This window comes from Sitophilus oryzae, unplaced genomic scaffold, assembly GCF_002938485.1.
Source record: "Sitophilus oryzae breed Bouriz unplaced genomic scaffold, Soryzae_2.0 scaffold_87_pilon_pilon, whole genome shotgun sequence".
In the NCBI taxonomy this organism is placed as follows: Eukaryota; Metazoa; Arthropoda; class Insecta; order Coleoptera; family Curculionidae; genus Sitophilus; species Sitophilus oryzae.
The window spans coordinates 104,199-119,248 of NW_022147505.1; the positions used below are offsets into that span (position 1 = coordinate 104,199).

At 36.6% G+C, this 15,050-nt stretch overlaps 1 protein-coding gene across 1 annotated transcript in view; it reads left to right on the forward strand.

Moving 5' to 3' along the window:
* The first annotated feature begins 3,347 nt into the window (after nucleotides 1–3,347).
* The window catches only part of LOC115890510 (flocculation protein FLO11-like), a 71,016-nt gene continuing 59,313 nt past the window's right edge, over nucleotides 3,348–15,050 (forward strand). The window contains exons 1-2 of the mRNA XM_030910757.1: nucleotides 3,348–3,516; nucleotides 5,862–5,920. Coding sequence (XP_030766617.1) covers nucleotides 3,348–3,516; nucleotides 5,862–5,920 — 228 coding nt within the window. The remainder of the gene's footprint in view (nucleotides 3,517–5,861; nucleotides 5,921–15,050) is intronic.

Sequence of the window (15,050 nt, forward strand, 5' to 3'; positions counted from 1 at the left end):
AATTTAGGTAACTTTATTGTAATTAAAAAAAAATTATTTCTAGAAGATGTTAAATATGTTAAAACCTTTACATTTTAGTCATATACTCTCTTATAAAACTCACCTTTATTTTTTCTCCCCAGAATCCGAAAATCGATTAATATATAGGGTACATACATATATAATACATTACAAAAAATACAACTTTGATATGTAACTTTTTTGGGGACACCCTGTAGAAGTCTCTATATTTTAAAAAAGTGCTCTGAATTAAACTACATATGCTCACAAAAATTTTATTTCAATACAAACTGTCGTTCTCCTTAGAGCCTCCGCGGCGTATGAGAGGCGCCACCTGTACATTCCCAAATATTTCTTAAAAATTTGGAACGCAACAGAAAACAAAAAGAATAGAAATTAAATATGGTGTGTATTCTGAATCGGTACGTTTCGGGAATGTACGCATCTAATCGCCGGGTTTACCACAAATATGAATGTGTATAAAAATGTAGATGGCGCTGCGATACAGGGAAGTTTAGGTTACCACAATTCTGAAAGTGTGTGATACCAATAAATATTATTATTTGTGGAAACTTACACACGTAATTTTTCGGATCTAGCCGACCAGACTAATTTTGACCCGAGGATATCGAATTTGCTATCAGAAAATTGTGGTATACGCGTGTATGTATACCATAATTGAGACGTATGTCACAAATACTACTACTGCACACACAAGGTGTCACAAATATGGTCACACATACACACATAGGTTTGAGTAACATTTCATGAATGACAGCTTCTAGCGAAAAACTAGTTACGTCACTTAATTCTACATGAAAATCCTTATGAATGTCAATTGTCATTTTTTCGATAAATTATAAGATAAAAGAGATACTAGGGGAGTCGTAAAATTCATCAAAAAAGGAGAAGAAGAAATAATGCAGAAACCGCATCTTTGTATCCCAACACACGAAAATGAGACACCCTGTACATTTACTAACCGAAAAAATCCTTTAGAAAATTCTTCTTTTTAAAAAAAATCTACTGTTAAAATTGCACATGAAAATTATTGACATTTTTTGCGATAAAGCTGTATTTTCAATCGATTAAATTTATAGATGTCAGGAGAGAGAAGATTGAAGATTCACGTTCAGCCGTGTTCAACTAACCTTTTAAAGTTGTTTGTTGTTGCTACACACTGGCGATTTATTAACTTTTACATAAATTTTAGATATTACGTAATTAATTTCACGGTGTAAGACAGCCAGATTGATTTAATTAGTTTAAAGAGTTAATGATTATATTCGCTTGGCATGAAAATAGAATATTTAGCTATTAATATCACCTATAACTATTACAGGAAGAGTTTGAAGGCGTGATTTATTTAAGCAATACAAGATGATTCTTTAAAAAATATTTTTTTGAGCCTTTTGGAGTTAAAATATTACGAATGACAAACATAAGGGATATCTCTTGGAACTACTTTAATTGATACAGTAAAATGTATAGTCTATCCAACGATAAGATTCTTGACAGTGATAGATGTGTCTGTTATTTTAATTTCAAAGCACCTAGTTTATTTTATTTTACAAAGAAATAAGTTGGTACAACTGGAACGCATAGCAGTGTAAAACTTGGAAAATAAGTTGGTTATAATCTATGGTTTTATAATTCGGAAACTCTATTTATTTATCTAGTAATGCTAAAACACTCTATTTGAAAGTCGATTAGAGAAAATAGTATGATTCATTGGCAAGCGATGTAAATATTTGTGATCAGGTAAAATTGTGATGTAAGAGAAGGCTTAGCTTGCCAGCGGCAGGTCAGTAGTAGACGGGCCGGCCGGCTGTTGTGTTGTGTTTTGTCATAGAGCTGTCATTTGGGGGTTGCGAGTCTTTTGACTATAAACGTTGCATGTACTATAAGGCAACGGGTCGTTTGACCTTGAGAAGAAAACCTCTTGTGACGCCTTGCCTTCGAGGTTGGTCTTGAGAGTTTGAGGTCTCCCTTGTCTTCTCGATTGACACGATGCAGCGTTGGGGTAGTGAGTTACCCCAATTAGCCTATTCGATTGGGATGCGAATCTGTTTAGCGGCAGATTTGCGTTCGGGGGAAGCCCCTATACTATTTCAGGTGACACTAGCTAGTTGTGTTGAAGATTATTAACCAATAGATCCGACTAAATGACCAACTAAATGGATATTTGAGGTGAATTTGCATTGTGAGACCCGGTTGAGTAAGCCCCAGATATAAGCGATTTTACAGCAGGAAATTAATATATTTAAAATTTGATGATAAATGATTAAATAAAAAAATATTGTGAAAAAAAAAACTGTATAGAGATTATCTAAATTTGAAGAATTTTGAATTTTGAAGAATTTGAAGACAATTAAAACATGACACCAATAGAATCATAATATTGGACACTTGTAACATATTTAAAAAATAAATAAAAAATATCGCACCGTATTGCACAGTAATAAGTCACCGATTTCTGTAGTGACTATAATTTTCTCGAACAGAAATAAATGTTATAAATAATACTTGCGTTTGGCCTCCCAGTTACAGTTATACGGTAATTTGCCATTTACTATCTGAATTTAAATAATAATTATTTACGTAACAAAACCGGAAAATGATACTTGATCGTACAGTCTGCGGCAGAAACAAGGTATTATTTATGTTCTTATTATTTAGTAATATTTATATAAAGCTGTAATTATCAATATCGATTATTTAAAAATATGCAGCCTTTATTGAGATCGAGATATAGAAATGATTTGTGGAAAGAATCAACTGCTTGAAGTCACTAGCATTATCATGTTATGGTGTAAAAACTATATCCCAGTCTCCTCAATGAACACGTCTGCAGATTGAAGCAAAGAAACAACAGCGAATGCAGATTCTGTTGGGAAAATGGGGAAACACCAGTACACCTTAACACTGAGTGCGCCGAGAGGACAACCATTCGTGCCATAATACGAGAGCTGGCAACGTCGAGAAAACAAGTATTTTAAGAAAGCTGGGTCTTTAATATATCGTTTACTATGCTTTCTGGAATAGCATGCGGCCCGTTTGGCTGCCTGTAAACGTTGCGTTCCCTACTGCGCATTGAAAGAAGATCCTATATTTTTATTAGTCCTTTAAATTCTAGTATTGAATATAAACCGAGTCTCCATAGCTCCAGCGCGTAGAGGTTCCGTTACGTTAGGGTTTATTAAGTGGAATTGGGCAGAATATGTGGCGACCCATACAGCAGTCCCCGTAGTTTGATAACGGGGCTAAGCGTGGCCCAGTCGCAGTAAACCAGGCTTCGGCACACCAAGATTGGTCCAAAGCTGGGTAATTCAGGCTTGGCTAATACTATGTTCACCCTATCTTGGGCCACGGCTGAGAAATCAAGTCTTAGCCATCTCTTAATTCACCCAACTTTGGCCCAACACTGGGAATCTCAGCTCCGGCCATTCTACGGCGACCCAGCTGAATCAGTTGATTCCTATTTTGTGGCTTGGCAAGCTTTAAACAGAAGCAGATGTACGGCTGTTAAATGCTTTTCTCAAATCTAATCTAAATATATGAATGTAATTATTTGTGTGTTAGCTCTATTCCAAATGCTGGGTTCAAAAACAATTGTTTTTTTGCTGCTGGATGAAACTCGACAATTAAACTCTCGGCGATCAAACATGGCTTGGCCTTGGCATTCAAGCCAGGCCCAGCCTTGACGATCAGTGATTGCCCAACGTCGGATTCAAAGTCTCACCCGATGTTTTAATTCGACAACCACAATAACACCACATAACCACAGTCGGGCCAAAACTAGTATACAAATATGGCACAGTATTGGTGATCAAACTTGGCCTAGCCTTGGGGATCAAAATTGGTTGGTGATTAAGTTTGGCCCAACACTGGTAATCAAGCATCGCGCCTTGGTGTTCTAGCTTGGCCCAATTTTGACAACCAAGCCTGGCACGACGTTATCCTTCCAAGCTATTCCCAAAGCTGGGCCAAAACTGGTATGCATAGTTGGCCCAGATCTTTACAGTACTGAACCAGTTCTGTACCAAGACTGGGCCGATGGTTTGATCCTGTATGTGGAGACATTAAGACTATAGAAACAGAGGACGACCTCCTTGTCGATGGACAGATAAGAAACTGGCTGGAAATTGGATGCAAGTGGCACAAAATAGCAAAATATGGCTAGAGTAGGGAGGCTTTTGTTCAGCAGTGGACGGAATAAGCTTCATCATGATGATGATGATTCGTTTTTTAGCATAGCTCAAAGGATTCGACTTTTTTCATTATTTGTTCCTTCAGCGTCCATACTTCCAGCCAATGCAGTAACTGTGACCAGACATAACATTCCAGGAATGTCCATCTGACGCTAAATTTAAGTTTCAATTCCAAAATATTTATGGGTGTTTTTGTGATCATCCCAGTTTATTTTGTCTATGTTGATATTTATTTCCATTCATTGATATGAGCGTGAGACTGCGCCTACTAGGGGCGTTACAGTTTGTGGTACTATAACAATTGGAAGCAGCCAACCCTTAGTTTTTATAGACAGAATCTCGAACGCGCAATCTTACAGTAATAGCGTGTTACAACCTGTCGCATTACTAAAATCTTACCGCTGTTACTAAAAACTTCCTCCGACAAGCTAATATCGCCTTTCTCCCGTGAATTACAACGTCACCAGACTTATCACCTATTGAACATGTCTGGGATCTGATAGGCCAAAAACGGCTGGATGTACAACGTCTAGGTCACGTGGTAACCTTAGCTTAGGAGACCTACCACAGGAAGATATCGATCATCTCATTCGCAGCATGCCGCGAAGAGTTACAGAATTTGGAAACTTACGTGGAGGTGCAACTCACTATTGCATTGTTAAGAATCCCTTTCAATAAATTGTTATTCATATTTATACCAAACAACGTCGGTTTAGAACGTTTTTCTACGTTGTACGATACTCAATTTCCAGCCTGTTCTATTCGTACAATCCTCTGTTGACAGGTTTCTTTCACTCATCGCTTTGTGTATGCTCTTTTGCCATTCCAGTTTCGGTCTTCCCTGTTTTCTTGTGCCCCTTGGTTGCCAATTGATTATTTTCTTGGGTCATCTAGTACCCTTCATTCGCTCTACATGTCCGTACCAGATCCGCTGCTTTTCTCTATATCCTGTGTTATCGTACCTTCTATACCCATTTGTTATTTTATGGTATTATTTTTTATTCGTTGTTGTCTTGAAATTCCTATTGATCTTCGAATGGCATCCATTTATACGGCCTCTATCCTCTTCTTGTATTTTTTAGTTGTTATTCTCCATTATTCTGCTACATACAGGAGGTTGCTCTTTATCATGGTTTCGTATAGTTTTGAATTTCCTTCGCTTTGTTATTGATTTGCTCCATAATATTCCATTTAGACATCCGGTTTTTTTTTCGCGTTGATAATACTTTTCTCTATTTCTCTGCAGAGAAATATACCAACTACTTCCTAAAATATTAATAAAACAAATTTACATTTACTGGGTGTCGCAATTTCTATGTCAAACAGTGTACGAGTATATTATGTTGTATGAGGTAGATTTTTAATATAAATAGTTGTGTTAAGTATACATTTCCTTCTTAAATGTTCAATAACCTATAGCATATTACCTTGCAAACATAATCTAATTGCAGGTGTTGGCTGATAAGTATTTTAACCTTAAACTTTTCGAAACGTACTTGCAAAACCTTTTGCTATAAAATAGCATGAAATTCTAGTCGAATGATTCAATTTATTTATATTCTATTAAAAGCAAGGAAACACAAGTATATGAGGATTAATAAATAAATTTTATTGCGAATGCCTTTAATAATTCTTATAATTTCGTTTCAGGTCTACTATGGCTATATTTGTTACAATTTGGGCTTACGGTGCTGTCACTTGAACCTGGGGTAAGTACCACCATTATATGTTTAATCAAAATGTAGAATAATTAAGTGATTTACTAATTTAAATATTCTAGTATTATTATAAGGACATTAGCAAGATCTATAGTCTCATACAATAATAAAGAAATCCCGTATAAATGATTTTAATTTTTGTAAATTTCAAGATTTTCTTAAAGCCATATAAAATACCTTTAGATCTAACACTGCGAAATAGTGTCTTTTTTCACCATATACTCCAAACAATTTCACCATATTATTTTACCATAATACTCCAAAACACTTTAAACACTGAACGCGTTTGATGATTAACAGAAGCTGATTAAAACTCTATTACCATTGATTAAAAATTAAATGTTTATATCGCGTGCGTCTCAAAAGTGGCTCACCCCTATAACTTTTTTATTTTTTTAGATAAAAAAAACAGATTTGGTATGTTAGTATATGACATAAATTAGGATTGATTGACGTATTCAATTGTTTTTGGTCATTTCCTTTTTCACCGGAAATGACTACAACTTTTGATTTTTAAAGACAGAAATGACAGAAAATGACATTCTGAATAGAATAACATATCATATTATGTCAAATTTTGACACTCTCGCTTAATAAAAAATCATATTTTAAAATTCAATCTAGAATGTCATCAAATCATCCGGACTCAAGCCGGCGTGCATGAGCAGTATGTGTCAATAGATTTTACATGTAGAAATCCCGAAGTTAACACCCTAAATCCCTTAAGGTTACGCGTTCGTAATAAAGTTTGATAATAAAACGCATATAGGCATCACGAACACAATTTTCAAAAAACAAATGGTTGTAAGTACGTATCTAGCATAGTATAAAATGTATATGAAATTGGTAGTAAGAATTTCCATATCTTTTTAGAAATTTAAGTAGCAAAAAATAGAGAAACTGAACAAATTAGGCCACCAAAATAAAGTCCTTCTACTCTGGGCTCCGCTTACCAAGGGATAGAAGACAATGAAAAGAAAACGATCTAGCAGGAGCGAATAGTCCATTAACTGGACCAGAATCGTTCTGATCTTCAAGTGGAAACCAACTTAACGCGGAACTGAAGAACCTGGAAGACTCCATCTTAACCTGGAATGGGAATCCTTCAACGGTCTAAGACATTCGAAAAAATTTCTCAGAACTTACGACCGAGAGAAATTAAAGATCTTCTTTGATACAATCTTCGTATTGTTAAGGGTACAGGGCACTGTGTCCTTAGCGAACACCTCAGTAGATTGAGGCTTAGAAACAACGATGAATGCAGATTCTATGGGGAAACACCAAAAAACCTCATCACTGAGTGCACCGAGACGACAACCGTTTGTACTAACCATATACATACATACATACATACAGCCGTTACTCGCTGACGAGTATTCGACACACATAAAGAAGATGGTCACGCAAGGCGTTTTCTTTCATGAGCTTTTCTGTGACTGAAAAGCCCGATACGTGATGTTATCTGCCTACCGCACTCCGGACATTCAAAAATCTCATTGCTTTGTTGCCTCTTTACTTTTTGGTTATCGCTGTTAACTGAGTTTACAACTCTTCTCCATTGAGTTCGATTGTGAGCTGACGTTTCCCACTAATTCTGCATGTTAATCCCCTTTAAGTTTTCGTGGAAAATGTCCTTGTACCTTTTCAGTTGTCCACCCGGCCTCCTCTTACCGTCTACAAGCTCACCGTAAAACAGAGATTTTGGTATGCGATTTTCTTGCATTCTGCATACGTGACCAGCCCATCTTAAGCGGGATTGTAACCATGACTCCAATACTCTCGCAGTTACCTTTTTCAAGGACCGATACGTTTGAGACATGATGGAACCACCGGATTCTTAAGAGTTGTCTAAGGTGTCTCTGTTGCAACTTGTTTAATGCTTTTATGTGTCGGCGATACGGCACCCAGGTTTCACTCCTATATAACATGATGGGGATTATAATTGCTCGGTACACTGCAAGTTTTGTTTTGGTACTCAAGTCATGATTGTAGAAAACCCTTTTAATTTCCAGAATGCCCTTGAAGCGCTACTAATCCTGTGCTGAATTTCAGAGTCAATATTGGCCTTTTCCGAAATCAAACAGCCAAGGTAATTGAATTCCGCCACATATTCCAATACTTCTTCTCCGATTTTTATAGCATTGTTATGATCTTCCGGGGGAGTGCACATGATTTTGGTTTTGTCGATGTTTAGCTTAAGGCCCAAAGCTTCGTATGCCCAGGTAAATGTGTTCAACGTTTCTTGTAATTGTTGTACCGTGTTTGCAACTAGAGCACAGTCGTCAGCGTATTGGAGTTCTGTGATGAATTTTGTACGTGTTTTTGCCCTGAGTCTTTTTATGTTGAACAGACCGCCGTCGTATCTGTATCTAATGCCCAATCCTCTCTCCTGCAGTTTGCTGTCCACTATAATGGAGAGCGCTGCCATAAATATGTTGAATAGGTGAGGCGCTAAGACACATCCCTGCCTAACTCCTGTATTTGTTAGGAATTGATCGCTCAGTGATCCATGATGTGACACTCTGGACTTGTTGTTGTTATGGAGGCTTTTACACAAAGTAAGAAATTTGTTGGGTACTCCGAACTTTTTCATAATTGCCCAAAGCGCATCTCTGTTCACAGAGTCGAAGGCTTTTGTTAGATCGATGAATTCAACATAAAGTTTAGACTGCTGCTCTTTTACTTTTTCCTGTAGTTGACGGATGGAAAATATGGAATCGACGGTGCCGCGGTTGGTACGAAAACCCGTTTGCGATTCTAGAAGGATTTTTTCTATGTATGGGTGCAGGCGGTTTGACATAATTTTCATAGCCAATAGTGAAATTCCCCGGTAATTTCCGCAGTCTGATGCACTTCCTTTGTTCTTAAATATATTCACTATATTCGCGTTGCGAAAGTCCTGAGGTACCTCTCCGCTTTCCCATACGACATCGAAGAGAGCCTTAAGATGACCAATAAGTTCTTTACTTGTACACTTATAGATTTCCGCCGGAATCGCGTCACAGCCAGCTGATTTGTTGTTTTTAAGCTGTTTTCTGGAGGTCTCTATTTCCTGTTCTGTTATTGGGATGTCTAATACATCGAGGCTGTTATACTGAGGTATTGTGTTTAGTGCTTCCATATTGGGGTTGTTTTCTTGGTTAAGGATATGGCTGTAATGCTCTTTCCAGCGATTTCGGATTTGTTCTTCCTCTTTTAGAAGTTCGCCATTTTGTGCCATGATTGGGCAGCTTACCTTCTTGGTTGGACCGTATACTTCTTTTACAGCCTCAAAAAATTTACGATAATCGTGATGCGTGGCATACTCCTGAATCTGATTCGCTTTTTCTAACCACCAGTTATCCTTTACTTGGCGCAGTTCTCTTCGAAGTGTGTTGTTGGCTGCTCTTTAAAGTTGTCTACCAGTCTTGGATTATGTGGATTTGCAGTAACTGCTTGGTGTGCTCTATGCTTTTGTTCCAACAAAACCTGTATATGCTGTTGATTTTCGTTAAACCACTCTGGTTGTTTCTTTTTGTTCAACTTTCCCAGTACTGCTTCGCTGGTTTTATGAATCGCATCCCTTAATTGTGTCCAACCTTGTTCAGCTTCCAAGATTGAGATTGAAGTTATCGGTGGAAGTGATCTTTGATGGATTCCCGGAGGGCGTCGGCGGTATTGTTGTTCTCTAGACCCCGTACGTTCAATCTGGTCATATTGTTTTGCTTTTTACAGTGTGGATGTTTGGGTTTTAACTGGATTTTCATTTTTGAAATTAAAAGTCGGTGGTCAGTGCCGCATTCGGCATCTATTCTGGCTTTTGTGATCGTAACATCTTTTAGATGCGTCCTTCGAACGATTATGTGGTCTAATTGATGCCAGTGGCCTGATCTAGGATGTTTCCAGGTACCTTTAAACTTGTCCTTCAACATGAACCACGTATTGGTGATGCAATAAGCGTTCACCATTGCTATTTACGTTTCCCATTCCATGTTTTCCCAATACGTCAGGCCACATTTCCTGTTGTTTGCCAACACGGGCATTAAAGTCACCTAGCAAGATGATCCGTTCGTGCTTTGGAGTTCGTTGGAGGGCATTTTGTAAAGCTTGGTAGAATTTATCCTTATCCTCAATTTTAGCGTCAAGGATGGGAGCGTAGGCACTAATGATGTTGACGTAAGTTTTGTCTGATATGGGGTACCTTAGGGTCATAAGACGTTCGGAGACACCAATAGGTACTTTTGTTAATTTAGTGGCGATTTCGTTTTTGATCGCAATGCCTACGCCATGAATTCTTCTGTGTGTTGCGGGGTGACCTTTCCAAAAGAAGGTGTAATGCTCCTCAGTGAGACTACCTTCATCCGCAAAGCGGGTTTCGCTTAGAGCGGCAACATCTATATTTAAGTGGAGTTCCTGTGAGACCAGTGCTGTTCTTTTCTCTGGTCGATTTGAATTTATCTTGTCCAGTAGAGTGCGGACGTTCCACGCCGCAAACGTGAAACATTGATGTTTTTTGTTTTTCCGATGATACTCTCGAGTAGGCACCCCCTCCCGGAGTTCCGATTGAGGGGGTATTTTACCTCCGGATGATAATTTTGTCCCACTCGAATGTTCCATCATTTTTGTGTGTAAGCTGCGTGAAAAGGTTTAACTGTGGCGGTTACGCTGCGGCACAGTTTTGGCTGCAACTGTAGCACGGGATGGCTATGGCACAGTGAGGACCGCGACGATAGTTCCTTGTGCTACGTTCTCGGCCAGCTAGGTGTACTTTACTACTCCTTTTCCCCAGAAGATGGTAAGTCTGAGGGTTGCATAAGGTTATACCGCCTATACTCGGACGTCAGAGCCTCGTTTGTGTAAACAGGGTGCATCACGTGAAGGTGAGGTTGACTTTTGGGTAAGCTAGGCTATATGTATCGCTTCAATACCCCTTGCACCCCCCTTAACTTTGCTACGGCTGATGTCGGAGATGGAGAGCTGGCCCTTGTGCAGCCGTCTCAGATATTGGCTTTTATCAAAGCCCTACGACTGTATGATGAGTTATAACTCGTTATAACTCAAGAAAGGGGAACACACAATAGATCTGTAAAATCGCGGTGATTAACCCCCCTCCTCAACAAAAAAAATACCTTTTATATGGCCTTATCATATTGCTTTTCCATCAGCACCAAGTATTTTGAAAAAAAAAATAAACAGTGCTCAATTCTATACCGATTAAAAGTTACTTTGCCAATTACATTCATTTTTTAACCTAAATTTGAACGCTGTGTTGGAAATAATTCATGATTATATTACCCTTTATTTTCTATTTTGCACATTATACTTGTATTAGAAAATAGTAATTTTTATAGATTAACAAAATATGTCGACTTCATAAAGAGCTAAGTCAAAGCTTTAAGTTGTCAAGAAGTAAGTCATCAGTCATTGTTGATCTCTCCGTTGACTATCCGAAGGGTCGTCAGCTTATTCAACCGAATTTCCAATGATGGTGTAGCCTCCCTCACATACTTAGATACTCTCTTTGTAGTTGGGCCCATTGATTGTTGTCTATTGTTGGCTACGCGGGCCCAAGTTATCCCTGCTAATTTCCTAATACCATGGTTCCATCTCAGATTTGGTCTTATTTTAGGTCTCTTAATTCCCCGTGGGTACCATATTGTAATTTTTGTGGTCCTTCTTGCTAAGAGTGTCCTGTCCATTTCTACTTGAGTGACTTGATTCTGTGGATGACATCTATTACCTCGGTCTTTTGTCGTATCCACTCTATTATTTTATCGTCTTTCTTTGTTATTCCCAGCATATTTCGTTACATTGAGCGTTGTGCGACCTGCAGTTTCCTGATAATGTCCGTTTTGAGTGTTCAGGTTTTGCATTCAGAGATCATGACTGGTAGTACACATTGGTCGAATGTTTTCTTCTTTAGATAAAGTGGCATTCTAGATTTGAATATGATGGAGTTTCTTCCATAAGTACTCCATGCTAACTTAATTCTTCTGTTGATTTCTGGTAGTAGAGATCCCGAGCTGTGCATTAGTTGTCCTAAATACAGGGTGGCGCCTCTCATACGCCGCGGAAGCTCCAAAGAAAACGGTAGTTTATATAGAAATGAAATTTTGGCAGCATATGTAGGTTAACTGAAAGCATTTTTAAAAATATATAGAATTATACAGGGTGTCCCCAAAAACGCTACACATCAAAGTTGTGTTTTTTCTAATGGAACACCCTATATATTAATTGATTTTCGGATTCTAGGAAAAAAATAAAGGTAAATTCTATTAAAGAAGCATATACCTAAAATCTAAGGATTTTGACATATTTTACATTTTGTGAAAATAAATAGTAAATTTTAAATTTCGATAACAGCTATCTAAATTTTAGTTGACCTTGTATAGCCTGATATTGAACTAAAGTAAGTAACAGACTAGATAAAATCAGGAGCGTTTAGGTATTCTATTAATTCGTGAATGCACACTGCATTCACCAACTAATAGAATCATATCAATTCTCTGATGTAGGATAAGTTTGCATTTTCGGCAAATTCCTGAGAAATTGTTTTGTTTTAACTGACACAAAATGATAACTAGTTATTAAAGTTGGACTAATTAGACAGCTATGTTGAAGTAACGTCAGACATATCACAGACACCTAGATTTTATCAAATAATAAAGATCTACTCAGATCAAATCATGTAATTGAAAATATCTAGGAAAATTTTATTCTTTATTATTCTATTACTTTTCAGAGTTAATTCTAGTGCTAACTTTGAAGCCAAGGAAATAAACTTTACTGAAAAAAGTTATTACTTCCTCAAATGTATACAGGGATATCAAAAATTGCTGGTCTATTTTAAATATTTATTTTACATAAAAACTTCGTTATTTCAAATACAACACCCTGTATTTTTTTAAATAAATCGAAGCACATTTAGATGCCCTTTCAAACTGTATTAGGGTTTCCTATACCTATGTGGCTCAGATTTTGAATAAAACGCTATTTTTCAATAAAATTGTAATCAAGATGGCTGGTGTCGCCATGGCAATTATATATAGTGACACTTACTAGCTATTTTCAAAATCGAGATTTGTTTATGGACTTTATTTAAATTTATAACAGTTTACTTTTATTTAATTTTTCTACAATAGTTTAATAAGGAAGTATTCATTACTTTATCCAGAAAAATAAAGAAGTAGTTATTTTTGATTTATATTACGATGACTTGTAGAAATATTGGATTTTCTATAAAAGAACCAATTAAGGCAAATTCATTTTCTGCACTTCCAACAACACGTTCCTGCCTAATTAATAGACAAAATTAGGTTATACGAAAGACCTATTTTACATTTTTCTTCATAAAATAATAAATACTTACTTATTAACCTTATTGTAGATAAATTAAATGAAAATAAACTGTTATAAATTTAAATAAAGTCCATAAACTAATGTCGATTTTGAAAATAGCTACTAAGTGTCACTAGAAAATTGCCATGGCGACACCAGCCATATTACAATTTTATTGAAAAATCGTTTTTTATTCAAAATCTGAGCCACATAGGTATTATAGGAAACCCTAATACAGTTTGAAAGAGCATTTAAATCTGCTTCAACTTATTTAAAAAAATACAGGGTGTTGTCTTTGAAATAACAAAGTTTTTATGTAAAATAAATATTTAAAATAGACCAGCAATTTTTGATACCCCTGTATACATTTAAGGAAGCAATCAAGTTTTTTTAGTAAAGTTTATTTCTCTGGCTTGAAAGTCAGCACAAGAATTAATTCTGAAAAGAAATGTACGAGGTGTTGACAAACTTTTTTATTATATCATGCATATTTAAATATCTTTAAATATCTCAAAAACTAAAGCATTTAAACATATTAAACCTTTATAATAAATGCCTTATTTTATGCCCAAGAATCCAAAAATGAAATAAAATACCGGATGTTCCATGAGAAAAAACATAACTTTGGTATGGATCTTAGTTCTGACACACCCTGTACATTTCAAAATAATTTTAAATTATGCACATTACCTTCCCACATATATCCATAAAATATGTTGTTTCTACATCTTTCCGTTTTCGTATAATCAACCGAGGCGAATGAGGTGCGCCACCCTGTATAATTTATTTCTATGTAATTTTAATTGGGTTTTAAACGCATTCTAACAAAACGAACAAAAAAATCGTTAAACCCACTGACCGATATTCAATTAGTGAAAAAACCCGTCGAATCGAAATATTTAGTGAAATCTTCAACATCGTCTCGTCCAATTTAACCTCTTAATTTGGATTTAATCACCTCGTTAATTTACGATATTACGTCGCCGGTTGCGAAAACGCGCCAACAACGGTGGTGAGACTGATGAGCAAAGAAGCGGAATTACTTTTTCGCTGTTGTTATTGTTTTTTTATTGTACTCCGCTTAAGTGAAACACATAATTCCTTGGAAACGATCTTAGATATCTGATAGAATTACCGCCGAAACGGGGGATTGCGCCACGTAGGAAGGAAATTCCTCGTTGGTGCAATCTTCTGGGAATATCGCTCTTGAATTAATAAAATTCTCCCATATACTGGGTGTCTCAGAAATAGTGCAAATTTTTTAAGTGGTAGTATAGTTCGACCCCAGAAACACGCCCATGAGGTGTTTTGCGAAAAAAAAATGTTGAAATTTTTAAATTTTTTTGACAATTTCGAGAAAATTTTGATTAACATTTTTAAGTGTCGCTTGTTCAGTTTCCGGAAATTTGTTTATAGTGGAGTTCGAGAAAATACAATGTTGCCACCTCCTACGTTATCTACATTTTGTATGTTTTTAAGTTATAAGTTTAACACACATTTTTAAATTTGCACAAATAAAAATTCTTAAATTAATTTTATTCATTTATTATATTTATTAACTATATACATATTTAAAATTTATTAATGGCTAAGGCTCATTTAGAACAGAGCACACCTTCTTCTTCTTCTTCGTGTGCCTTCTCCTCATCGGAGGTTGGCGACCATCAAATGGAATTTCTCCCTGTCTTGAGCCAAACGGATAATTGCACTGGCCTCTCCTATATTAAACCACTGACGCAAATTCCGCAACCAGGAAAACCGTTTACGCCCGATGCCTCGTCGTCCTTCAATCTTTCCCTCAACG